Raw genomic sequence first — 27,791 nt, forward strand, 5'->3', positions numbered from 1 at the left:
CATCCCAAAAATTACAAGGTTTCTATGCAACTGTGTTAAAAACATTAACTGGAACTTAACTAAAAGTGCTGTGCAGGGCCAGAAGTTGGATTTCAGTGACCCTTGTGGGTCTCTTCCAATGTAGGATATTCTGTGGTTCTGTGGTCCCACCCACCTATGAGAATGCTTGGTGTCCTTCAGTCAGAAATGGCTTCATTTCAGCCATTTCATCATTAGCTTGAAGGGGCTCCTAGGAGTAGCTTTGTGACTGTCTTGTCCCCTAAATGGATTTGCTGCAGCAGTTTCAGCCTGTTCCCTGAGTAGGAGGGTGTTTTCTCAGGAAGTACTTTGACAAAAGCATATAGCTTGCCCTGCAGAGCTGTGATGCAGTTTGTGTCACAGGGAGCTTTTAAGCATCCCATGAACCTAGGCCTTGCCTGGTTAGTCACATTTTGGATTCTTTCCCACAAGCCACACTTTGTGTGGTGTGTGTAGCTCACTGCCTTTGTCTTCCCCAAAGCCAAAGCAAGGAGTCCGAATAGCACTGAGAGTAGAGAGGTAATGTAATTTTGCCTTGAGTCCCTGTTTTGTGAATAAAAGCTCTTAGCTTGAACATAGATTTTCTAGTAATTCATGGCTCTAGAAGTGAATGCTTCAGAGCCTGGAGGTCTGTGTAAGGGGAGCCCTTGGCTGTCTATGTTGGGGTAGAGGACAACAGATAGTGAGTGACCTGCTTCTTTTAGGAAACAGGGTGCTGTCTGGGAGGTGATTTCTGGCTTCCTGACAAACTAGCTCTTGGGAAAGGCCAGATACTGGCTCAAGGATAGAGTCTCAGTATCTTCACAGTCTATAAAGTGTAAGGAGTAACACGAACAAGAGAAATTGGGATGTCAGCCAACACCTCTAATTTATTCAGTTGCAAGCAAACACCATCGAGGCTTAGCAAACAAGATCGTTCCTACCCTGGCCATCCTCCAGGGTAGTGGTTTGGGATTTTCAGACATTACTTGAGGTACAAGCCAAGCAGTTTGGAGATAACAGATAACCAGTAGAAGTTAACATCAATTACTGTTGTAAAACAGCTTGCCTTGCTGTGCAAAATACAGCCATGAAAACAGATTTGAAGCAACTCAGCTGGGAGGAAATAACTGAGGTTCCTACTGTATATGTCCAGAACTTAAATGTAAGGAAAAAATGAATGAAAGCTAGGAAAGTGCACGCATTACATGTACAGTCATCCATACTTGGTACTTGGCTGAAGGAAGTTGTTTGATCAAAGACTGACATGCAGTTAAAATGTGTGTATCTTTTTTCTGTTTGCATTAGTATAGTCCTGGAAAACTCTAGTTTGGGAGAGACTGTAAAAGGCTCAGGGAGGAGCTATAAGAATAAAGTACTGGAAAAACCAGAAGGCGGCTGTGTAGGAGCTCAGCATGATTAACTTGATGGTTGAAGAGTGACTTAATTTCAGTTAGTAAATACCTACACATAGGAAATACTTACTAATGAGCTTTATGTTTAGCAGATACGGAATATTAAGCAGTAAGGAAATGAAGGTAGATAAATTCATACAAAAAATGTGGATTTGTTTTAGCACTAAGTATAATTACTGGGCCAACATGCAAGGAAAGATTTTTTTTCAAGTATTGATATATTTACAATGAGATGATTTTACAAAGGATGTGCTCAAATACGGTTTTTATAAGCCTTACTAACTTGTGATTATTCGGGGCATTTTACATTTCAGTAAAAGAGGTGGAATTTTTTAACTACCCTAAGAAATCTTGCCTCACTAAAGAAGCACGTGGTGCAATATTTTCAACTAGGGTGTTAGCACGTCTTTTAAACTGTCTGGAATAGGTTTTTGAGGGTAACTTTTGGCGTCCGGAAATTTTTGATGTGTCAAACATGAATGGGGTCTCCAGTAAGATAGAAGTAGTTGAGTAGCTTTATTAGTTCTTTCAATTTTGGCACCTCCTCTATAGCACCATAATTATGGAGAGGTGGTAAGAAACTGGAGAGTAGGAGTTGTCTTCTTGGAGTGCAACAGGTCACAGAAATAATGTGCTACTCAAGTTGGGATGAGAGGAGGTAGGGAGTTTCCTCAGTAAAGGCCACACTGGAAGTAAGTGAACATGTAAATAAAACTGCAAATTCAACTGATGACAAGAAAGAAGAGCAATTAGATGAAGATGGATAGAGGGATGACCCCATTTTTAAGAACAGTTAAAATTTTATCTCAGAAGTTCTGATGGGAATTTTTTAGGCTGTCTTGATCTGTACCCTGGAAAGCTCAGCAGAGGAGCTGGAAGCCTGAGGTGGTCATGTAATCTCTTTCCCCTGTTGAATTAGAGACTGAGCTACATAACAAAGCACAGTTGGGCTAATAACTCTGCCTGTAGAAAAGTAAAGGGGGGGCAGAGAGATTATTTTTGTGGATGTGCACAGTGAAGTGTAGTTAAACTTTTCAGTGATTTGTGCAGCTGTTGGTTGAAAATAGGATTTGTTCAGGGCAGTAGTGATACCCATGGTAATCTGTTTCTTGTACCTTTGTTTTTAACTTTTACTTCTCCAAATAAGTACAAAGTAAATAGTATCATCTAGATCCCAGCCTGCTAGGCATTACTCATGTTAACTAAAACAGTGTCTCCACCTGATTTCCACAGGTGAGATCTGAGTGCTCTTGAAATTTTTACAGACAGAGATTTTTTTTTTCTGCAAGGAGGAGGAAGCTGAAAGAAACTAGAAAGAAACTTCCTGTTAAAGTTTGGTTCCAAAAGGCTGGGTGATGCAATTACTCCCTTTCTGAGCTTTATTTGGATAAGAACTTGTAGTTGTGCCCTATCTCTGTGATACAGAGGTTTCTCAGAGGGTGGGTATCAGCCTCCCCTTCCATAAGGTTAGTGCTATCCTTGGGCTTGTTACATAAGGAATTAAGAACTCATTCTTATGAAAGATTTAAAAAGGGTATTGTCTTTGGAAACGAAATACTATTATTAGGAAATGGGAAGTGGGGGAAGAGGAGAAGCACTTAAATTTGCTTTTCTGATTCCTTTGGATTCTAATTCATTGTACATCCTGAGAATGCTGAGAACCATTCATTTTGATGTCTGTTCCTGAAAATATAGGAAGCTTCAGATGTAGCTTTCCATCTCTGTGATAGTAGAGAGATGGTAGCATATTAGCTACTTTCACTGCATGGTTATATTTTGAATGGGGCATGTAGGTGTATTTTAAGGATTGTCACTTCATTCTGGGGCGCTTGTTCATGAAATGAGTTTGGGTACAACAGCGGACCTGGTTTTGGTTCTAGTGGAGAAATCCAAGGAGATGGTTTGAACACTCTGAATTGAGTAACTAAAAAATCTGTTTTCTTCTAGGGAGGATTTTCTGGTTTTCCTCTTCTGCTGGGGAATACTAAACCTTTAGGGGTAGGGGAGTGATGAAGATGGGAGCAGTAGGTCTTGCACTTTCTAAACAGTGGGAAAGAAAAGGCAGCTTAGGCCCCAGATTTGGAGGGTAACCTTGTACATCTGTATTGGTACGTACAGGATGTTCTTTGGGTTAGGAACAGAGCAGATGCCTTAATACTCCAGAGGAGTATTAGCCTGGATAAATGTCATTTGTTCTCTAAATCAGGCCATCTGTAGATTGCAGTCTGTCCCTTTGGTTGCATCCTGTGAATGCTGCTCTGTATCATGACTTGACTTCGTATTCAGAAAGTGGGAAAATGTATCTCACCTTTGGACAACAAACTGGTACCTCTGTTGGCCCAGGGGCTTCATGGCTCTGTCCTGTGGGTGCAAGTCTGCCAGAGCAGGAGCTGTTGTCCCTCTCTCAGCCTTCACCATCGTGGAAGTTTCCATTTCCCACCACGGTTCATACAGGCTCTGCTGTCCCCTCCTGCATGGGAGTCTCATTTCACTATCTCTGATGACTAGAAGATGATGTCTCCTTGTTGCAAACCAGAGGGAAAAACTTAAAAGCCTGAGCTCCTGCAGCTGTTGGGAGTTCTGGCAACAGAACTGTAATGGTGATGTACCCTGGGGGCAGGAACATCATTACCTGAGTCAGGGTAAGACTGGCCCCAAGCTACTTGATCTGTTGTGGGTCAGGTGTTTGGGGGTTTTTTTCTGATAGGCACTGGTGCAGAAACTTAAGCACCTTGATAGAGATTCTGAGATTGCTGATATTGTATATATTGTATTGATCTTCCCGGAAGAAAGGCACTTATTTCACTTTGGCTGTTAGCCCTTGCAGAAAGGAGCTTGGTTTGTACTGGTGCTGCTACACAACAGGACTTAATTTAAGGCCTTAAAAGCATCTTCTTGTATCTTGAAACACTTTCCTTTTTCAATTCGATAACAACCATTAAAGAAAACAACATTATATACCTCAACCTCAATTAAGCCCTGCTTTAAATACTTCACGTGTTTATGGGGAACAGAGAGGGGAACCCAGACCACTATAGACAAGCTGCTCAGTTCATTAGAAACCACCCCAGGACAAGACAGTTCAATCTGCTCCTCAGAGCAGATCTCAAGTACAAAAATGACCATTATGGATTTCTAGTGGTTTTCAATTGCATTTAATATTTGCTATCAGGATGGGCTGATAAAATGGATGGGGGCAAGAGAGGGGCAGTAAAGCAGTGTCAGTGCAGCCTTTCTTCCTGAATGCCTGTTTGCTTTTTAATCTTATTTCCTTTTGTACTTTGTTTTGGCAACATTCCCGTGGCTTAGACTGCAAGCAGTGAGATGGACCTGCACACTCTGAGGTCCAGCCAGGCTTTGAAGCACAGCACTAGTAACTTATGAACATTGCAAAAGCTGGTGAAGCCAAGAGGTTTCCTGACCCAGGTCACTTCCCTTAGAAATGAAAGCAAAAGCTGCAAAGTGCTCAGTGCTGCAGAGTGGGAAGCAAGGTTAAGAATTAGCAAAAGGAAGATTTTATTCAAGTAAGGCTTCTTGTAATCATTTCTCTACATGAAGAGCAACAGTGGCTGTGAGAATCTTGCATGTGAGCTTGGCTGTGGTTTGGTGACGAGTAGAGATGACCACAAGTCTTGCCTGAGGGCTGTGGTAGTGCTGCTGTGGTAGTGCTCCCTGCTGCAGAGCCTCACACCCCACTGTGGCCTCTGCTGCCTCAAACTTTTTTTTTCTTCAAGGTGGGGGGAAGGAGAGTGGCAAATTTTCAGCCAGATCAGTGCCATTGCAGGCTCTTTTCCAGCTGGAAATGACCTGCTAGGACAGTGGTGGCTCATGTTTAGATGGGTTTGGGATGCTCACAGCCCTGGGCAAGCTTCTGTGACTTCAGAGCACAGACTGGCATTTTAGGGGAAGAGCCTTGAGTTGTTCCTGTGCCTCTGGCTCTTGCAACTATGGCTGCTGACCCCAAATGCAGGGAAAACCTTGCAGAAAAGGCTGGATCAGCCCCAGACCCAGCTGAACCACAGATCAGAAAAATTGCCCATGGGGCTTTTCTCATTCTTTGTGTTGTCTTCTGAAAATCGAACTCCTGCCACAGTAGGGCTCCTCTCTGCTGTCAGGGGTTGCTGTTCTGAAGCTCCGGTACTCAAGTTCAAGGTGGAGACAATTATGGGAGCACCACACAGACCGCCAAACAATCCAGATAAATAAGCAGCTGTAACGGCAAAGTGGCCCATGATTTCAATTCCTGTATTTTACGTGTCAAGGGTATTCTGAGGATTGTACTTGGACTAATAGGAGTTTGGGCTTTTTCCTTATTGCATCCTGCTCCTGTTACATTCAGCATGCTTGTTTACTACAGCCAGCTGTTATCCACCCACCTAGATGGAGATAGGGTTGGATGATTTGTGTAGCACTTTAAAAGTTGTTTTTTACCTTGCTCCAGCTTGTTGATGAAGCAAGCATATGGCTTCCAACACTGTCCTTGGGCCTTTCCTACTGCCATTATAGCTGTGGAAGTCCAAAATAAACACCCTGCCGAGTAAGTTTCTGGGATAGATGAAAGACTTCAGCTTAAAGAGAAGACTGGCTGTAACTTCTTGAACAGCTTAGGTAGCTGTTCTCTCTTCTCTTCTAAAATTCCCTTCTAAAATTGTCTCTTCTAAAATTGTCTTCTCTTTTTTTCATTTTTTTTGGATATTCCCTATCCCAGAAAGGATTCCAACAGCAACCAGTGTAAATAGCTGGCAGGTAATGTCAGCCAGGCTTCTACCTCCAAGCTATAGCATGCTTCTCTCCATTTAAATTTTGTAATTTCTTGCAGGCAGACAAAACTTCAAACCCACTAGGGAGTAATTACAAGGCTGGGTCCATCGAGCTTTTGCTATGGTAGAACATAGTTAAAAGTTGATTCAGCTGCTGGGAGCTGAACACTGCTGTCTGGCAAGGAGCAGCCTCCTCACCTGGTCATGGACCCACAGAATGGTTTGGATTGGCAGAGATCTCCAAAGGTCCTCTAGTCTAACCCCTCTGCCATGGACATTTTTTAATGAGATGAGGGTCTTCACAGACCCATTGAACCAGACCTTGAACATTTGCAGGGCTGAGGCATCTGTCACTTCCCTGGCCAAACAGTTCTAATGTCTCACCACAAAAAAATTGTTACATGCAATGTAAACCCTACACTCACTCACTCAGCTAAAAACCTGCCTCTTGTCCTTAGGTCCCAATAAAGTCTGTCTCAGTCTTTCTGACAAAACCATATATATTGAAAAGAAAGCCCCACAGTAAAGTCTCCCCCCAGAGACTTCTGGAGCCCAGGCTGAACAACCCCAGCACTCAGCCTTTCTTTACAAAGCTGCTCCAGCCCTGCTGACTGGCTTTGTGGCCCTCCTGTGGACCCCCTCCAGCAGGGAGAGCTCCTAGGCTGGCAGATACAGTGTCTGACTTAAAGGGAAGTCTATACTGGTTTGTAATTAGTGAATTAATTGGAAAAGCTGATTTTAGGCTTGGGAGAGCACTGTTAATGAATGGCCAGGTAATGGTCTGGCTGACTGCAAGGCCAGTCTACCTTGGTGCTGGAGGCTGGCTGGTTACCTAGGGCCAGACTTGCTGGACCTGCAGGGCCTGTTTGGCCCTGGTGCCCTTGTTTATTGTCCCAGGAGAGGCTCTGTGTGTGTGTGCACACTGTGTGTGTGTCCTGTGCTGGGCTGAGCACACACAGAGGGAGGATGGCACTCCAGCAGCTCTGTCGTGCTTGGTTGGCCAATGAAGTGCCAGACCATCTCAGCATTTCTGCTGCTCAGCTGAGGCAAAACCTCTGCTGCTTGGCTGTTGGCAAGCCTGGTGGTTGCTCTGCTTCCTGCCTCCCCCATATGGTGGCTTGTTTAAAAATAAGACATTTACAAGGAGCAGAAGTTGTAAAAGTAGGCTAACCAGAGGGGCATTTACAATAAGTGCTTGGAAGGAAGCTTGAAGAAGTGAGGAGGGACCCAGTACTGGCAGCTGCACCTATACCACGTTCATTCTTGCTGCTGCTCTGACATCTGATCGTCTTTGGGAACTGCAGTGAGAGAAGATGAGGTCTTCCAGCTGCCCTTCCTGTGCTCTGAGGGCTACTCAACCCCTATATACCCTCAACAGCCAAACTGGACAGTACACCCAGCATTCATTCCTGGATGCTGCTCATCACCTGGCCCTCACAGTGGGATGTGATGGAAGGATGCAGCTAGCAGGCAACAGAGGCCCCAGGAAAAGGTGGCACAGTGCCAGCACCTGGGTGCTGCATCCTCATATCAACCACCTCCTCTGCCGAGCCTTTCCAGGCTCAGATCCTGTCAGGGCTTGTAGGCCATGGCATTTCTTGTATTCTCACTTGGAGCAAAGCTGCTTGCTGGTCACCTTGTTGCTTAAGTGGTCCCACTTTTTCCTAGCACATGCAGCCCCTAATGTTTAAAGGGAATTCAAAAGGATGTTTGGTGAAGGCAGGTGGCTGCTTGTGGCCAAGTGATCCTGCTTCAAAGTACATCAGTGTCAAGTCCATTCAATGCTGGATATGGAAACATCAGAAAGGAACAAGGTAAATCCTATTCTACTCTGTTGAAATAAATCACGGCCATTTCAGAAGGCTAGAAAAGTTACTTTAAAAAGTTACTTGTTAGTTTTCTCTATGAGCTGTTCAGTTGCCAAGGCTCACAGTCCAATTCCTCTGAAACAGCTGCTCTGAGATTTGTAGAAATCTTGAATCATCAGAATCAATTACATCAAAATTAATAAACTTCACAATAAAGATAGCTAATCAATTGCCACTGTTTTCATCTGCCATAGGGGTTCTGCAGCTGTTTTTATTTTAAAACAATCCACTACTGAACCAGAATATGCAACTGGAATGAAGCATATTAAATCAAGATGAACATTATGTGTATAGAAAAATCAATCCATAATTTTGCCAGGATGATGAACTGTCCTGTTGTCCCAAGCCTGAAAGCACAGCACAGACAATCCTCTCAGTGGCGGTGGCCTGGGAGTGACTCCACAGCTCAGGCTGCTGATGAGCATGTGCCAGACAGTTCTTTAGCAGTAGGGAAGTTTGTAACTCTGTACTTTGCATGAATAATGTCTATTTGCAGGATGCTAGCTTTCCTGCTCTCATTTTCAACTTCACTAAATTTTTATGATGATAATGCATTGTACACAGGGTTTCAATTGCTTTGCTTTAAGCAAAATCAATTACATTTTAAATACCTCTGGCTTTTTTTTTTTTCATTTGAAAGTGTGAAAAAAATTGCATTGCAAATGATACAAAGCCTAAGTAATTTCAAAAATTATATTTTACAAGAAATCAATGCTAAATACGAACTTTGTAGTTTGTGTGAGGAGGAGGGAAAGGACAAAAAAACCCACAACCCTGCACATGTGGTTTGCCTTGTGTAAAAGGGATGATCATTCTGATGCTTTCCTACCCAAAAACAGGATAAGGATTTACAGCATCATTAGTTGAACCTCTGCAATGTTCTTAATTGTTCCAGTCAAGACAGGAGTTTGGAGTTTTTTGCCTTGTTTTGCTTGTATTGGCTTTTTTTTTTTTTTTTTAAATCCTAGAAGTCTAGAATCTGTGACCTAAAGACCAAACTTTTTTTTTTTTTTTTTTTTGAACCTTTAAGAACAGTTAATTGGCCGTTTTGAACTCAATACAGCCTCCTCTCTACTTTTCACCTAACTGCTTCAGCTACTAAAAAATGCTGGAGTATATTGTCCACAAGTGTTTTAGAAACTATTCAGACAAATACAATCCACAGCAAATTTAGCAACCTCAGACTTGCTTAAAGTTGCAAGAATCTGTTTAATAATTTTGTGGTAACCCAGCTGGGCTGAAGAGCAGCCTGGCTCTCCCTCGAGCGCCTGACACTAACATTTTTGGCATTGCAGATAATTACAGCTTGGGATGAAGAGGATTTCAGGCAAACAGTCTCTGAGTACAAACTAGCACTTCTAAATGTAAGTGCAGTCCAGTGTAAACCTTAGGTATTTCCCAGTTAATCCCCTTTGTAGATGTGTTATTTACTGCAAGAACTGCAACCCAAAGTTGTGAATTCAGCCCCCTCAAGAAAGTTACAGAGGGAAGAAAAGGCAGCTCACTGAGTAAAGAGCTGCCAGTACCAAAGGGTAACAAATACTGTGGAAGGAACCAAGTTTTACCTTTAGAGAGAGTATGGCATTGACATCAGATTCCAGGTCTTACACACCTCAAGGCTCCAGCTGGGCTGGGGACTGTTTAAAGAGAGGATCAGACCATCTCCCATCAGACATGAAAATCCAATCCTAGCATCTGAGGAACCTCTCTGGCAACAACTGAAGTACTTTGCCACTTCCAGGTTATGGGATGGGATAATGAACGTGACAGTTTGATCAGGAGTGTTTAAAGCTTGCTGAGGGTTGAGCCTGATGAACTCTGGTCAGACCAACCTTACAACCACTGCTTGCATGTGGCTTTTTACACAGGAGACACCAAATCCATATTACTGCTGCTCAGTGCACACATACAACAGTGTTCTGCTGCACTCAAGAAGAAGTTGGCCAATTCAGTGAACTTGTACATTTATATAGTTATTTCCAGGTACTTAGTTACCTAGCAGACCATGAAGCAGGGATTAAGTGAGTGTACAGATAACTGGTTGTGAAATGCTTCACCACTATAAAAGGTAAATCAAGCAAAAACCCTAATAAATTGTAAAGCAGGTCCTAATCAGTACATAGAGCCTGTGATCTTAACTGGCTACTGACACATCCTCAGGGTGCACATGGGGATGTCCAGGTTGGACATCTGGAAGAATTTCTCCACTGAAGGGGTGGTCAGAGATTGGAATGGGCTGCTCAGGAAGGTGGTGGAGTCACCATGCCTGGAAGTGTTCAAAAGACATCCAGACACAGCAGTGAGTGCTGTGGTTTAGTTGGCAGGGAAACTGTTCCAAGGTTGGATTCAATAGTCTTGGAAGCCATTTCCAACCTTTATGATTCTATGAGCCTTTTCCCCTTCTTTTGCAGGGAAGCAAAGGGACACCAGATTGAGTTCAAATTTTCTCACTGTCCTTCCTACTGGATTGCTATTCAGAAACAAAGGGTTCAGTGCTGTCTACAAACTGGTCATCTTTATCTTCAGACGCTTGTTATGTATCAATTCAACAGCACAACAGCATTCCAGTGAGAATAAAGTTGTGGTTTTTGTCAAAATCATTTTATTAAAGAGTTAATGTCACAACAAGCTTAAAATAACACATGCTTCAGAAATAAACTGGATGAAAAATTCTCAGAACAGAAACAGAAATGGATTGAAGGCATGGTAAAGCATCAGTTCCAAGAAACTTCCGCAAACAGGTGCAAATTCTGTTGGTGCAATGGAGAAAAAACTCAGAAAAAGAAGCCTCCTGGGCATGACTTCTCTTTATGTAGTGCAGTTTGTTAAATAAGTTAGATTGGAAAGGGCACAATTTCGATGGCTGCACAGACCCAAATTTACTTCTTCAATAATTAGCTCCAGCACAGGTTTTTCAACTGTGAGTACTAACAAAACAAATTTAGTTGACATTTTAACACAGCAGTAATAGATATATTATATACATGATAGATGTTTGACTCATGCAGCCTCTTCAGTTACATGTTTTTTTTTTAAATTTACTCAAGAAACATTATAAAAAAATAGGTTTGCAATTTGTATTTCACTCTGGTGTTAGCTCCACATCACCCCAGGCAAAGACAGTGTTTCAGCAGACAATCTAATTTGGCAAGAAATCTGCCCTAATTCTTAACCTCATTTTTTTGTAAGTCCACATAGAAAATAAATGCGAACTCTTTATACAAAACAAGAGCAAGTAACTGTTCCTATAGAAAAGGGGATTAATTCCCTTTAGTTTTATTATCATGGCACATACTTTATAGTTTCACAACAGCATACTAATTTTCATTTAGTTTTTTGAAACTCCAAAATAGTGTTGATGAAGGGAAGAATGTGAGTTACCAGAGGCAGCTGACTCATGCATTAAGCAATTCATGTTCTTTATCAGTTTTCCCAACAGCATCAGGATTGGATAACGGGTCAAGGTCAGCAAAGAGACTGAACCAAGCAGTCAAGTCTTTAGGATTCTTTGTGGATTCTGGGAAAAAAAAAAAAAGAGAGAGAGAGAGAGAGAGAGAGAGAGAGAGAAGAAATGCACAGACTTGTCAGCTATTTTAAAACAAAACTGACTAGATGTTTGACTGAGGTCAAACAAATGCCATACGATTGTTTAATTTATTACCAAGGGCACTTCTGACAAGAAAATCAGAATGAGTGATTGCATTTTAAAACACTATCTTTGTCAGAATATAGAACTTTAGTAAGAATGAGTGTTTTACGTGTCTGCTATGTATTTTATATGACTCCTGCCATGATAAGTATAGGAACACTTTAACTAGAAACAATCTCACTCTGTCTGGCTTTGTTTCATGAAAGATATTTGAGTGTGCCCCTGCATGCCTGCAAACAAGCAAAATGAAAGTGAAGGCAAATTTTACTTTCAACCTCTCTTACAGGAGCAAATTCCTTTGCCTAAATCCAATTCATGTGACTGTTCTGTCTCCCCTGTATGGAACCAACAAGGTCATTTCTCCTCTGGAATGAAGTTTTAGTGGGAAGGCTGGAGAGAGAACGAGAGGGCTTATATTTGATACGCAGTCCCCAGTACAGCTTCTAGTATAATTCTGATGGATATAGACAAAATGTGAATAGGGAATACATCCAATAGCAGCTGGACTATTGCACCTCTGTGTCCACATTGATATATGTATTTCACAGAGGTCTCCTGCCTGCTTTTATTCCGACTGGGCACATGTTCAGGTGAAAGCAGTAGTAACTTTGGCTGCTAAGAAGAAGGTACATGTCCACTTGCTTTGTTTTTGTGGCCCTGTGCCCAACATGTATTATACTGATAGTGGAATAAGATATGCTCTTCTCTCAGAGAGATAATGGCACATGAGAGCTTTCTTTGCAACACAAAGAATTTACAGACAAAATAGGCTCTGCCTGGCATGACACTCCTCTTGGTACCTGACACTTTCAGAACCACAGATTTCCAAATAGCTGAAGGCCATTCCTTTTGTTGGTGCCAGTCCTGTGGCTGCATAATTGCACTGATTTCCAAAACAGTTTCCAGAACACCTTAACCCTTTTTTAGTTTTTTTCTGCTGAGCTGAAAAATCTCAGGAGAAGGAATATGTCACCCCTTTCTTCTGTATCATCAAATGCGAATGCACAGAATTGTCTATGAACTGGCAATGGAATTCAATGAAATTCTGGTTCAGTTCTCCAGAAAATCCTAGTCAAAATTCAGCAGGCCTTTTTCTCAGTAGATGGCAGGACTATGCACTCTTGGCTCAGTTGCAACAACTGAATTTTTAAACCGATGATTACTGATATCATGTATATTTATAAAAAAAATTCCAATTAGGGCTCTTATGCCTTATCAGCAGCCTGTATTTTAGCCACAATGCTAAATCTTAGCGTTTAAAAACATTGTTTAGCTCAGACAAAGTGCATGCAGATGCTATTCTGTGTGGCTCAAAATTAAAGAAACTGTAGCTTCAACTCCTTTGTTATATAGTAAATTACCCTTTTGACATGCTATTAGCACTAAGCCTACCAAAAATATGCATATACACACATATCATACACCTAATCAAGGTGAAACAGAAAAATCAGGGAGCACAAAATTAAGCTGTAGCTACTACAAAAATAAGTTCTGTTACCACAGTAACTGAGAAGACATGAGACACTATAAAAGGTACAAGGGCTAAAAAGGAAAAGCCAAGTAACTGAAAAAATACATGATTATCACCTTTCCCAGGCGTCTTGTCATCATTCACATTCAGGCTGTGTGGTTTCTGTGCTGGCTGTGGTATTGATGGTGGGCTCACACTGCTGGCTGCCCATCCTAAAATTCAGTAATACAGCAGCATTAGCATGAGTAGTTAATTTGTTAACTGCAACACCCCAGTGTCTGGCAGCATCAAACAGAGGAGCAGAGTATTACCAGTCTACCAGTTTATTACCAGTATGGCCAGTTTATGGCCATTCATATCTGTCCTCTAACACACAAAGTCAGCAGTCAGACCTGCATGGCAGCAACACTCGTTACAAGAGGGTAGCTGTAGATCACTTTCATCATCTCTAGCTTCAGGCAACTATACTCTTCTCAAACTTTTCACCTGGCTAGGAAAGGTTTTTGTTTTTCTTATTGAATCACAGTTAATACTCATTCACAGAAAGGCCAGTTCAGTAATCAAGTTGAACACAGCTGTAGGGAAAAGAATCACTTACATCTGGGTGGATATACCACACAAAATAAACATTTTTTCCAAGTCCAAAGACTTTCATTTCATCCATTCATCCAGAAAAAAATTATTTAGAGACCCTAGATTTTTTAGTTAATTTTGAAGGAATTCTGGAAAAAAATATATATATAATTCATTGCAAAACACTGAAGAATTAAATTCAAGATTAATTATCTCAAGTTAATTTAAAACTACATTTTAATGCAGTATTTTTTTTTTTTTTGCTCTGTATTTGAAAGGAGATTCTCAACAAGAAGAGAGCAACTATGCAGGAAGGAGTGAAATAATTTTTTGTTCTTACATGCATATTCTATATCAACAAAAGAGTAATGATAAATACAGTTAATGAGGCCAGATTAACAGGCTGGCAAAATGAACTACGGGTAGTATACTGCAGAAACAAATTAGGAAAAAACAAAACAATATGTGTCCCTTACTTAAGATATTTAAATTCATGTCCTTTATTACATTTAGAGGACTAGAGATAGTATTTCTAATTTAATTAATATATCCTGTAAGTTTGGCCGGGTCAATTATCCATCTAATTTGGCCATATCACAAACAGGATGCACATCTATGCACTCAGTTACCATTTCCTTATTCAGTCTCTTTTTTCTAAAACTTCACGCTTTCAGATCCTTTTTTTACTCTTTTTGTCCTTCCTCCCCTTACTTTCTGCTCTTTTGGGAGCCCTGTCACATATTGGCACCCAGCATCCCGACAGGTAATGCAACAACCACATCAGTCACATCAACCCTTCTCTCGCAGTGGATTATTCTCATCACTCTCTGATCTTACTTTGCCTATAAAAGGTCTAAAGCTCAAGTTGTGTTATAAAAAGAGGCAAGAAGAGTTTTTCTGTAAAATCACATGAATTAGGAAGGAAATTTAAAGCCACAAACATCCTCTGTATCTCTATAACTAACCAAAAATTTTTCAAAATCTGGATGCAGAGTGCTCTAGATATGTATTTGCTCTAGATAAAGGTAATAAAGCCAGCCTGTGCCCTCTGAAAGTGAAGGTTTAGAGTTTAATCTTTCAAATAAGCAAATCTGAATGATAAAAAATGGAAAGCATGGCATTACCCCTTTGGAATGACATACTTTTCCAGGCATTTTCTCTGCTTGTGTTACAAACAAGAATGGCAGAGGACATTATACACAACCACAGTAGACTGCAATGCTTTTGTGTGCTTGGACAAGCATTGTGAGAAAGTGTTTGATATGGTAATGAATGACAACAGGTAAATTCAGCTGCTTAAACAAAGAGGGCCAAATCCTAATCTGATAGAAATGAATAGGAGCTCTGCCAGAAACTTTCTGTGCAAGTCCCTGTGACTTCAGAAAGATCAGGATCTGGCTCCCTGCGACATCACTGATGTTCCTTTACACTGGTGTGCTTGGCAGGTCAGGGAGCAAAACACTTCAGACCTGTGAACTCCTTTGGAGCCCTCCCTCTTTTTGATTTCCTGAACTAAGGCCTGGTGGGGCAGCTCATCTGTGACCACATGCTGTGGCCTGACTGACTTTCACTTAATGGAACACAGGTAGCTCAAGAGCCACTCAGAAAACAAGAAGAACCTAACAGTGGCAACAAAAAATCCAACCAAATACACTCCAGAAAATATATGATGATTTCATAATGAAACTAGTGATCTAGTCAGAAAGACTGACACAGAATTTTTGTTAAATACTTTCATGAATTATATTTTTAGTGAGCTACAGAGAGCAACTTTGCCTTTCAAAACCAAACCACAGCCTATCAGTCTGAAAGCAGTTGTTGGCCCTAAGCCTATTCTGGTTTGCCTTTTCACAGGATGGCTTTGTTACGTGACCAGACAAAAAGGTTATTGTCAAGACAGCAAGGAAACCAAACAGCTTGCTGTTCAGCAAGCATCTTCACCAACACTGCAACAATTAAATTTACAAATGGAAATGGTGAGCTATGCATTTTCTTACCAACTAGAATATATGCACATGTAGGGAAGGTAAAGAGGAGCCCTTAATGGTACCAATGAGTAAGTAAATGAGGCCATAAACATCATGAAAAGAGAAAGCCAATGCTCCCTCTGAAAAAATAGAAAGGCAAGTGAACTACAGAGCTGTATCTGGAGGAGAATCTAAAAGATACATTGGGAGCATGCTTTGTTTCTATTATATATACACACACACACACATTTATATGTATTTTAAACCAGCACCTGGTAGCCCCATAGCAATTCAGAGTCCCATTGTGCTGGATCCTGCCTATAAATATAGCCAGAGAAAACTCTGAGCTGGGAATTCCTGACCATAACAGTTTATAACCTGCATAGCATTGTGCCTGTTTTACAGATTAAGATCTGAGGCAGAGAGAAAACAAAGCCCCAAAGATTTATGAGTGTGCTTAACGTAAAATAAGTAAGTAATCCCACTGAAGTTAATAGAAAAGTTAATGTGCTTAAAGTTAAGCATGTGAGTTTTAAGAATCTTTATGGTCTTAAGGCGAAATTCACACAGGAAGTATGCAACATTAAGGTTACAGTGTAGCACCTCACACTGAATAATTATTAAGTAATCCTACCAGCCAGAGAAAAAGAATGCAGGAGATGTATCACAAGTCCTCAGTAAAAATATAATTCATATATTCTAGTATTTCCAACTTGTATGTCTGGATATGCTTATACTCCAAGTAGTATTTAAAAAGAAGAAGTCTCTTTTCCCATATTTAATGATAAGGTCAAATTCTGAAAGAAAAGTTGTGAAGTGAAATGAAATATAGTTTAAGACTAAAACTGAGTTTTTATGAGATATAAAATGGATCAAATTTTATCTTCTGTTAAAAAAAATTGTAAATATTTAGAAAGATAAAACAAGAAACAAAACACTTAGAAAGATTATTTTCAGATACAATCATTCAGCTGATTAGCCCTGACTTTTCAAATGCCAGTACATAAATTACCACAATCTTCTGTTAAAACCTTGGAAATCCATTTGAAAACATCCACATATTTTACACTTTATTTTTTTTTTTTTTTACGCAAAAAGATTTTGGGATATTATGTTGACTGGAATGGATTTTCCATTTATAGTATTCCTTGAATGAAACATTACTGAATTTTGATTTTGAAGTCTCTAACACTGCACCCAGTGCAAATGAAAGCTAGCAGCCACCTCAGAAAGGACACATAACTCCGCTTGCTATTTATACCTAAAAAATTACTCTTTCTTTAAAAATGCATTTGCATTTAAAAATGGAAATTACACTGAAATGTAAAATATATTTTAAAATATGTAAAGCTGTGGAAAAAAAATCAGTTTCATAATATTTCTGTTGCTATTTTTTAGTAATTTGCTTAAAAATCATGTACCTTACAAAAATACATCTAAACCTGTGCATCACTACAAATTTCATTCTCCCATTTTTCATCTAAGTGCTGATGCCAATGAGCAGAGGTATCTTGCTCTAGGGGTGCTAGATTAATACAGCAGCAACTGTATTAATTATAAAATAAATCTGACTTTCTTATTCCTGCCAAAATGTCACAGGTCCTTTTACATCATGTAGGACTCTTCCAGTTGCATGGGTTCCAAGAAATTGTCTCCAGGATAGGATCAGCCTGCTACTCTTTCCTATATTGCTCTTCCCCAAGTGAGATTTAAATTACTTGGGACAGAGCCCAAAAAGGCAAGGTCCCCTCCAGCTTGCAAAGCCCTACAGAAGATCCAGCCAGACTGCAAGGAGGACAAAGGTAGGTGCTGTTGGCTGTTTATCACCAGCCTGCCTTCCTCCCTCTCTTCCTTCCTCAAGGCCAAAGCAGCAGCAGGAAAGCTCTGCCCTAGTTCCCCTCTTTTCTTTCCCCCAGCAGTAGCTTGGAATAGCCAAGAGAATTAACTGCACAGAGGAAAGAGGAGAGAAGGAGTTGCATCAGTAACCAGCCTGCAAGAGAAATCCATCTATATGGTTGCTAGGATGAGAAAACCCATTCTACCTGACCATATCCCTACATGCAATGGTATAGGATGCTTTGGGAAAAAAAAAAAAAAAAAAAAAAAAAAGAAGAATGCAACTGATTTTCACTACATGGTTTAAAAACAGTAAACCCAGACAAAATACAGTAATCATTTTTGGTTCCTTGGCCCCTTAGAGAGACAGCAGTTGTGCTTAAATCACTAAAACCCACTCAAACATATTTTCTGTTTCAGGAAAAAAAAAAGATCACCAAGTTCTATAGAACATTTCAAGAAATTCAATGAAAATATTCAAGACAGTAATCTTTACTTTATGTTTTGGGTACTTCATTCAAACACCGAATGAGAAGGGCTAGAAAAACAAGTAAGTTATTCATGTGTTTTTTCTCCAGGCCATACTCTGCTTTAATTTCAGGCACAATTTCTGCAGCCATGGAACAATATAAACCTTCACCACACTTCCACTACATACCAGAAAACCCTACTCTAAACCCTAACCCCAGCATACTGACAGAACAAGATGAGCTCTCACCGTGTAAGGATGACTGCAAGTCATTCATGTTTTGGTCTAGCAGCTGTGAGGGCAAGTAGCCCGATGGTGCTGGTACTGCAGACGATGAAGTGTTCTCCCCGTCTCTGGCTGAAGAGTTCATGGTGAGATCAGCAGCCTGTCCAAAAACAGCTGTCCACTCTTTGCTGAATTCCCCCTCATCCAGGGAGGAGGCATTGAGGATCTCATTTAGTAATACCATGTCATCCTTATCACCAGGTTCTGGCTCCAAAGATCTCACAAACTTTTCCTTTGAAGCTGTCTCAGAACAAGAGAGTCAAGATAATTTTTTTTTAGACAAAGTAAAGAAGAACTTTTTAAAACATAGCCTATCTAGGCTAGGTATGTTAAGTGAGATGGAGTATTTATGCATGAGTATTTGTTTTCCTTTTTAGACTAAATTCTCTTGGACATCTGGGATACCTAATGCAACAAATAATTCCTTCATTATCTTAGATAACCTCACTGCTGTTAAGACTCGCTTCTCATTAAAAATAATACTAAAAATATGATTAAAAATCTACTAAACACACCAAAATCATTACACAGTCTAATATTTCAATCATTGGAAAATACTACTTTTCTATTGTTTCTTTAAAGATTACATGAAAGTCTCAAAAAAACCACAGAATGGTATAAATGAAAAAAAGAGTAAGATTTGGGGATTTAACATCTCCCTTATGACCTTCTGATCAATGCTTTAATTATTGGGGTATTTCCCCATAAAAAGGGTTAGTCTATTGCAGAGTTGGATTTCCCCACTGATCAATGCTGTATTTTTTTTTTCTTCTCATAAGCTGCTGAGAAATAATTTGGGCTCACTTTCCTTCTGATTCCCTGTGCCAGTTTTTCCAGCACCAGAACTGTAGCTAAAGAAGCTCTTAGATCACTTGAGCCACTGCTCTTTAAAAACATTTTTTTCCTATTTAAGAAATGTTAAATAGTTATCTCAAACACATGAAACTGGTAACCAAGATCATTATCCTTTTCCAAAATATTTTGAGAGTTAAAGAACTATCAAGGAGCCCCAAGTGTTATTTTACTTGGAAGCATTTGGAGCTCCACTGTGGAAGTCTGCAGATTGCAAAAATGGTGGTTAACAAGGCCGATAATGTTGTGTTCCTGAAAACATGATCAGTTTATCATAATTATGCTTGTTTCAAACTTGTGGTAAGGCACAGAAGCAACCTCAGTTTTCCAAAGTTTGAGTAAGTTCAAAGCTGAACACTCCAATTTGCATTCAACTTACAAAATGCTTTTAACCCTTTTGGGTTGGGATAAAAGATTGACAGTAGTAAGTGTTTGCAACAGGCCATTTTACTGAAACTCAGCAGCCTTCTCAGAAAAGTTTCCTGGTAACAGCTGTAGTAATTTATAATGAAATGGTTGAAGTTGAGTCAGAGGAAGAAAAAAAGCACAAAACTCAGTTCTAAAATAGGCTTGTGCGTCAGCACACACACCTACGTGCTAAGAAACAAATAAACCAACACACAATAAAATTATTTTATTCATTACTCTAGTCAGCTGTGAGATTCAACTCCTTTCTAACTCACATTTTGATATACCTCTGTACCCCCTGACAGGGCCTAAAAATTAGAAGTAAAAACATTAGAAACACGTCAATTCTCCTGATGTTCCCCCTAGACTATAACTAAAATACCACAGAAAACAATTTGCTCTTACGAATTTTCAGGCTGTTTTGCCATCTTCAGATAAAGAGCAAAGAATATTAACACTGTCCAAGTACCTCCAATTATCCCAAGTTATTCAGCAGGTAAGACAGAGGGGTAAATCCTCCCACAGAGGAAACACACCTGCTATTTCAAAGGCCCTTAAGAACTCTGAGCTCTGTGTGGCATCACCACCTCAAAGCTGCTCTCAGGAAGCCCCCTCATGAACTTGTTGGGGGAGATGCAAAGGGAGCTGCATTTGTAGCAGATCTGCGACAACACAGCACCAACACCACACGTAACCACAAGTGCCTTGAAAGGAACAAATGCAGCAGCACAGCTCACAGCCAAGCTCTGCTTCATCTGGGGAACCATTGCAGGAGCTCCATTTTTACTTCAGGAGCAAGTACAACATAAAGCTTTACATGTGAAAAGCAGTCAGGTCTTGCTGCAGGGTGTATGACCACCAGGAATCTGAGGAGTGACACATTTTGTGGCTCAGCAATCTTCCTGATTTCCTGTGGGGACTGTGCACCCATGGCAGGGCAGGATAGGGTGTGTTCATGCTCAGGCTGCCCTGAGTAAGCAGCAGCAGCAAGTTTTACTCTTGTTTGCAATAAAGGTTATCCAGAAACCAGTCTTGCTTATCAAGATATTACTCATGTGGTATCTCTGCTAGATTACTAGAATGATAGGGACTTTCTCACTTTACCCGTAAATCTTCTATTACTTCTTTTCCTGTTTCTGTTTTCACTGCCCATTTTCAGTCAAAATCCTTTTTTAATGTCTGCACATGCTGCCCCAACCTTATAAATGCCCATGAAAAAATCCAAACCTTCCAATAAAACACTGAAAGAACAATGCAGCTATATTCTTTTTGTAGTTGTTTGAACAAGCCTCTAGCAATGCTCACAATTCCTCTGTAAACATACCTCATTTTGCTGCTATTAAAAAAAAAAAGAGAAGAGAAACTAAAAATATTTACAACAGTACATGATTGGCAACACATGATAAAGACTTCCTTCTGAAACACACATGAAAGTGTACCTCTCCCTATACTGCTTTATTTAAAATAGTACAATATTCATTAGCCTAAAGCCAGCTAATGTGTAAAATTAGGGCAAATGGCTGATATTTTAACAGTGCCATAGCCATCCTTAGCCAATGCAGATACCCCCCAGCAGTTTTTGTATTAATTTAACTGTTTAATTTAAGAAAAAAGTGTTCCAAGTGACACAGCTAAGCTTGTATGAGTAATAATTATATGTATTATCTGTATTTCCACTAGGAAGGCTCAGCAAGGAATGAAACTGAGTAAGAAGAAAACCAGAAGAAAAAAAATTCCATTACCAGACATGCACTGATCTTTTTTATTAACCACAGAAAAGAGGCCATTGTTACTTTACCTACTTACAGATTAGGGCTGCTTCTGCAGACAGCTGAGGAACTTTCCTCTTGCCTGCCTTCATGGGTGACTCCCTACATGGACTATTTCCGCCCCCCCCAGTGCAAGACAGTGCCCACAGCAAATCCAAAGTCAAGGTGTTTGCAAATGTTCCTACCTGCCATGAAGGCAGTGTTTTAAATACTCCAAATGCTCTCACTGACTGGCTAAACATCACAAAGGGATTTTTTTCTTTGCTTCAGTTTCTTTTTGAGTTGCCACAATTGTTTCAGTTGTTGAAGTTTCTTTTACTCATTCTTCTAAGATATATGAGTGAAAAGCAATTGAAAAATTATAGACAACACTGACTTCTTACGAAAACTTATAAAACTTCAACCCAGGTATTTCATATGTTATCTGGTAAAACAGCACATCCCCTCGAGCTGCCAGGGATCTCACAAAAGTATAAGGACAGCACAGTGGATTTAATGAACTCTGTCTGAAAGAAGTCACCAGTTCTCACACCGTTTTAAGAAGACTACATTATTTATTTCTGATATGTACATTTTTAACACAAAATCTTGTGGTTACTAGTGTATTGCCAAGGGCTGTAGCACAACAACTAAGAAATCAAAATGAAAAATTTGTGAAATGTTATAGGAGGGGTAAGGTTTACAATGGAACCTACTTCAGTTGGGCAAATAGGATATAGTCAGTCTACCTAATCTTGAATTACTTAGTATAAACATTTTATCCCCAAGAAGGTTTACTTCATATTGTAACATCAGGAATAATGCTTCTGCTGAGTTTCCTTTAACATTATTTAAATACTGCAGCTGAATAATTTCATTCCACCTTTCAGACTGTGAAAGAAATTAAGATCTAAAATTAAAACTATACTTGGCTACTATGATTGAAAAGCAAATTAAACAGATGAATCAGACATGCACAATCATATCATACCATTTCCTTCAGGCTGCAGGTCTAATAACTCATCTATAGCACCTAAAAACAAAAAGAACAAATAAAGAAAAACTAAAAGCCACAAAGAAAGATCTGCAGTACACTGACAATTAGTATGTAAAGAGAGTTTTCTTAAGTGCCATCACCTGAGTTCTGCTTGTGGTTACAATGTCCTTGTAACGTGGAGATGACATCCTTGCCATCATCAGCTGTAATTGAGATCCATAAACATGTCAAATTGCACTTGGCAGGAGACCATGCTTATAAACAATGCCATTGTAAGATCAGCATGCAATGGTTGCTGGGATTCACATTTTAAATGAGTCATGTTTAAAATGAGCCTGGTCACAATGAATGAAAGATCCATGGTACAAGCATTTCAAAGTGAAGCAAAATTCTGAGTAACAACCTGAGGGAGATCTTTTGAGTCCCTGCCTGCTACACTACACTCTCCAGGCTGAGGGCACCCAACTAAGGCAACTGAAACAAGCAGTCCTCCAGAGGCAGAGAAATTCCTTTTAGAAGCTTGTACTTAGGCCAGGAGAGTGCAAAAAAGTGCCGGGACTTTGTCACTCTCTAAACTGCCTTCCTTACAATGTGTTCTTCCTCATGACACAAACACTGGGAACAGGGAAGAGGCTTCACCCAAGGTATCCCAAGCCGGGATGTAAGTAACAGCATCTCCTCTGCAGGGAAATAAATGGACTAAGACCAACAGGGAGTAAAATGTAGAGCTGAGAGTTACAGGCTATTAGAGTGACAAAACATGGCTTACATTCTCAGTTAACTTCTTAGATGAGACATGGAGTCAAAACAATCTTCTAGATTTTGTTTATCAGTGAAGAAAAAGATACCTTCCTCAGGTGATTAACCCCATTTAAGACATGTAGCAAAACATGAGGGATGAGTAACTGCTGAATATGCCTTTTTCTCCCTTATTAACTGTTGAGGAAATCTAGCACCTAGACAATTAAGTCTGTAGGTCTAAAGGCAAAGTAAGGGTTTGGCCACAGTAGTGGAGAACTGCAAGGCCCATCTGCTGGAAGCCTCACATGAGAGGCTAGAAAGGTAAAATAGAATTCTCTATTGTAAAATAAAAACTGAATCCCAAACCCCTTCAAGAGAATTGCCAACCTCTTCCAAGAAAGACTTCAAGGTGTGTTCAGAACTAAAGGAAATAGAACAGCCTGCTGTCTATATCATTATCTCCATAAGGCATTGCTAGGATAGCAATGTGCTCCTACCTAGCAAAAGAATCAGCTGGTCATTTAAGAACCAATGAGCACATCTGATTACACTCTATATGGATATAGACATAGACAGGAGAAGGATAAACACACATGAACAAATATACATGATCAAACAAATATACAAAAAACACAATGCACAAAGCTAAAGGGGAATATCCCAACCCTAAACTGTCTGGCAGAGGGGAAAAGAAAATCAGAGAGAGACGTTTATGACAGGTGGGATATGGATGGCCAAATTCTGTAACGAAAAAAGTACAACTGTTGCACAAAGCCTGCCTTAGTTGAGTGGTAAACATGATGGAGCCAATCTTAAAAGCATTTGTAGTACAGTAAGGGAAAATGCAGAGCAAATGATTAAAAAATGGAACTTATGAAGTAGAAGTAGTTGTTGAGGAAAACTAAGAAGCAACATAGCTCCCTCACTAGAAGCACTTATCTGTATGACTTTAGAATATACAGGGTAATTTAAGAAAAAAACACCTTAGCAATGGCACAGACCTGCTGATGTATGAAGATGGAAAAATTTAGAAGACAGAAATATTTCAAAACAGTTCAGTTCCTTTTAGGGGTGAGGAAAAAAGAGACAGAACAAGGTATTTATATTATGGTGAAATATTTTACAGTCTGTAAATAACTGAGATTCTAGAAAACATCTGCTAAGAAAATGTAAATCAGATTTTGTACCCATATATATTAAAATATCATGTCAAAGATATATCTGATCTAATTAATTGCAAAATAGGTGAAACTTCAAAACACTGGAAAAGTCCTAATATTGTCTTTACGACCAAAAAACCACCCAAACAACAACCACAATTAAACAGAGTGACTCAAGTAACTGTGAGTTACTACAGGCTAGTAGATCATCTTTACTCCCAGTTAGAAGATTAAAAGAATGCCATTCAGTATGGCATTCAGCAAAAGAATGTGAGCATCATAAATGCTCCTCTAATAATTTACTGTTGATTTTATAGAAAGCAGACCTAGCTGAAAACACACAGCTAATTTAATTCTTCAATAAAACTATGAGCTTTTTCCAGTAAAGATATTTGTTTAGAAACAACTTGACTTTGCATTGCACAGCCTTCCAGCTAAAAAGTTAGCACTGCGTAACATCCATAACGAACATATTGAATGGATTAGGAATGTGACAACTAACAGATGTCAAAAACACGTTGTTAGGAGAAATAATTGTAAAGCAGAAGTGTTTCTAGTTTAGATCTGCAAGGCTTGCTGTTTTATCCATTGCTAGTCAATGGCTTTAGCAGTCATCGGGAAGTAAACACAAAATCACTCCTGAAAAAGAATGTGAAAACAACTAACAGACTATTAGAGGTGGTCAGTCAGTCCACTGATTCGGTTTCTGTAGTCAGAGGTGGGAGAATTTAATACCTCCAAGTTTTAAGTTACATCTCCATGACTAAGGAATGTAAGCCATACTGTAGAAAGGATGAATGAATCCTGGAAAGCTATGACTAAAAGGAACTGAGTCTTGGTAAATAATGCATTCAGATACAAGATGTTGCAGCAAAATAGGATGCTCATCTTCAATAAAGAAACAGGAATGTGTTTTTACCTTCTAGAAACATGACAGGTGAGAACAAGATCAGAAATCTCTTTTCCAGCTATGCATTTCATATTTGAAAAGGGGTGTTGTAAAATGGAATGGAAACAAAATCTTCAAAAATAAAGATGAGATGATGAGTTCAAGACATCAATACAATTAACCCACTGAAATAAAGATTTGAGAGTAGTCTTGATTTTCACGTAGTACCTTTTAAGTATCTTAATGAAGGATATTCCATTCTCCATTAATTTAGTTAAAAAAGGCTGTCTTGAAGAATTCCATGGATGAAGATTCCACTTTTTACTTCACCACCATCACTGCAAGCACTTGCTTCTTACTATGTACTCAGAATTTCCCTTTCTGTCACTTTTATCTATTCCCTCCTTTCTTCCTCAATTGGAGCCTGGGTGTCTCACTGGGTAATAACAACACGTAAGGTCATTGGCAGCAGCTGAGTATGATCTTGCCTGGATTTTGGGAAGAAGTTCCACTGAATTCTTCAAGTTTTTGACAGACTACAGTTTAATGACTGGAACAAACTAGTGAGCTAAGTGGCACACTTCCCTTGTCTCACCTACTAAACTGCAGATCCCTTTCTTGAAGGGTACAAGCCCCATGTAAGAATTAGGCTTTGGAACACAAGCTATTTGACTTGTCTGAGAATGACTGAATGAAATGCAGTGGGATGTAACATGTAAGAGACTAACTTTAACAAATTCTCCTGGCCTTTGGTTTCATGCATTTGTAGGGATCTGCTGGGTGAAGCTGATACAGGAAATAAACCAAACCAAACAACACCCCCCTCCCCCCGCCACAAAGTGTTACAGCACTTAAGGAGTTATGATAACATGATATATAATACCTGAATAGTTTGATTCCTTGGTATGGCTCTCCTCGTCTAATGAAATCAACCTTAATTTGAAAGAAAAAGGAAAAAAAATTGGAAAAATAATTATAAGACTATAAAATAACAATGTATTTTCCTCTTTTTGGTCAAATCATCACAGATACATATCATTACCAAATAAATAGTAATAACAGATGGCCTCCTGCATTTGTTGGTCTGTTTATACCTTTTATTGTTTCATTGCCAGGTCTGTTAAAAATGAAAATTAGATTGAACTAGCAAATCCTATCAGCTTCCACTTTTAGTCTGACTCAATCTCTACTGAAAAGTATTGTGTATTCTGCGTTTCCACATTTGGTCTTTCATAGCTATTATGAAGGAGATACAACTGTTCCCCAGCCCCCTCCCCCTCTTTCTCCCAAAAATGGCAACCAACCACTTTGTGCTTCTCTTTTTAACAGCAACTAATTAAAAACCAACAGTCAGGACAGTTTTGCCCCATGTCAGCAGATTTCTAAAATAACAGATCAGCAGCGTTGATGAAAAAAGCTCTCAACAGGGTTAAAAAAAAAAAAAAAGGTGTAGTTTACATGCAAGTCTTGTACAAAGGTGATCTCTTCAGTGAAGAATATATACTTTCAAACTGCTATTAAGCAGCCATTCAAGGAGTAGGGACTGAAGCAGCTGTGACACTTAGTCATTACCTAATGTGGTGGGGGAAAAGGACTGTGTGGGCACATTCCTCCTATACTCTAGTGACATGGCAGAAAAAGACACCTCCTCTGCTCTTGGGGCCTGTGGTAGAGGAAAATTAGATTCAGGCCAAATTCTAGTATAATGAATGTTTACTGTGAATGGAAAGTTCATGAGGATTTAAAAAGCTTTGTCTTCTCTAAGATTCTTCTATCTTAGAATCTTCTCGAATCTTAGATGTTTGTTTATGGTTTTAGACAGCAAAAAGAGTGACATATTTTTTTCCGCACTTTTATGCCAGACAAGGACAAAGATAATGCATAAATAAACACAAGTACAACCATGACATGGCATCTGATGCATTTCCTGGTAGGTGCCAATGCACACATCTTGCATAAATCACACCTTCTTTCTAGAACTTTATATTCAACACTGAGGAAAGAACTATTTATTAAACTCTATTACTGTCACATGAGATGCAACAGATGGAAGTAAGTGCTGTGGCGACAACCATCTGCCAAACGGTACTTGGTCAAGTCTTTTCTAATTTCAACAGCACCAAATCTGACCAATTTATAAAGTGGTATTGGTCAATGGTTCTGAATCTGAACCAAAAAAATGACTGAAAACCTGAACTCTTTAAAAATCCATTATTATAACAACCAAGCAAAATACAGTAATCAGTCAAGCTGTTCTCTGCTTTTTGACAACTGATCCTTTGCTGGGTGCTTCATTTAGGCAGGGATAGTCAAAACAACAGGTGGCAGCAGGATTATATCAACATTGCATCTCCTGGCAACCAAATCCTGCTGGTCAGGTAGGGGAGGGATCGCATCTCTTTCTCCTTTCTCCTCTCCCCACAGCAGTCCATTCATAAGTCTCTCTCAGCTCAGACCTGCAGGTAACTCAAAACTTGACAGCATCAGCTCACTTGGATGTACTTTATACTAAGTACCTACTGCATCATTGGATTACTAACTGATGCTGTATACATTACAAAAACTAATCGCTGCTCGGAGTAATCTATATCCTATTTCCAGGTGAAAGGAGATGCTGCTGAAAGGAGAAATACAGTGCTCATATATCTTCTCCCATGTATAGTTGTTTACCATTTCTTTTAATAAAGAAAAAATGAAGCAAAGCGG

At 39.6% G+C, this 27,791-nt stretch overlaps 1 protein-coding gene across 6 annotated transcripts in view; it reads right to left on the bottom strand.

The window, feature by feature from the left end:
- Positions 1 to 10,627: 10,627 nt before the first annotated feature.
- ICA1 (islet cell autoantigen 1) overlaps positions 10,628 to 27,791 on the bottom strand; it is a gene marked incomplete at its 3' end in the record, with an annotated part of 65,390 nt that continues 48,226 nt past the window's right edge. For 3 of the 6 annotated variants that reach the window (XM_083874020.1, XM_083874015.1, XM_083874019.1), the window contains 6 exons: positions 25,969 to 26,018; positions 22,436 to 22,498; positions 22,290 to 22,331; positions 18,255 to 18,530; positions 13,277 to 13,372; positions 11,031 to 11,557 (listed from right to left, as the gene is read on the bottom strand). In XM_083874020.1, the coding sequence (XP_083730146.1) occupies positions 11,436 to 11,557; positions 13,277 to 13,372; positions 18,255 to 18,530; positions 22,290 to 22,331; positions 22,436 to 22,498; positions 25,969 to 26,018 (649 nt within the window). Of the gene's footprint in view, positions 10,791 to 11,030; positions 11,558 to 13,276; positions 13,373 to 18,254; positions 18,531 to 22,289; positions 22,332 to 22,435; positions 22,499 to 25,968; positions 26,019 to 27,791 lie in introns of those variants that run through there. The other 3 variants (XM_083874016.1, XM_083874017.1, XM_083874018.1) reach the window with 3 other exon arrangements.

This window comes from Zosterops lateralis (assembly GCF_965231275.1).
Source record: "Zosterops lateralis genome assembly, chromosome: 1".
In the NCBI taxonomy this organism is placed as follows: Eukaryota; Metazoa; Chordata; class Aves; order Passeriformes; family Zosteropidae; genus Zosterops; species Zosterops lateralis.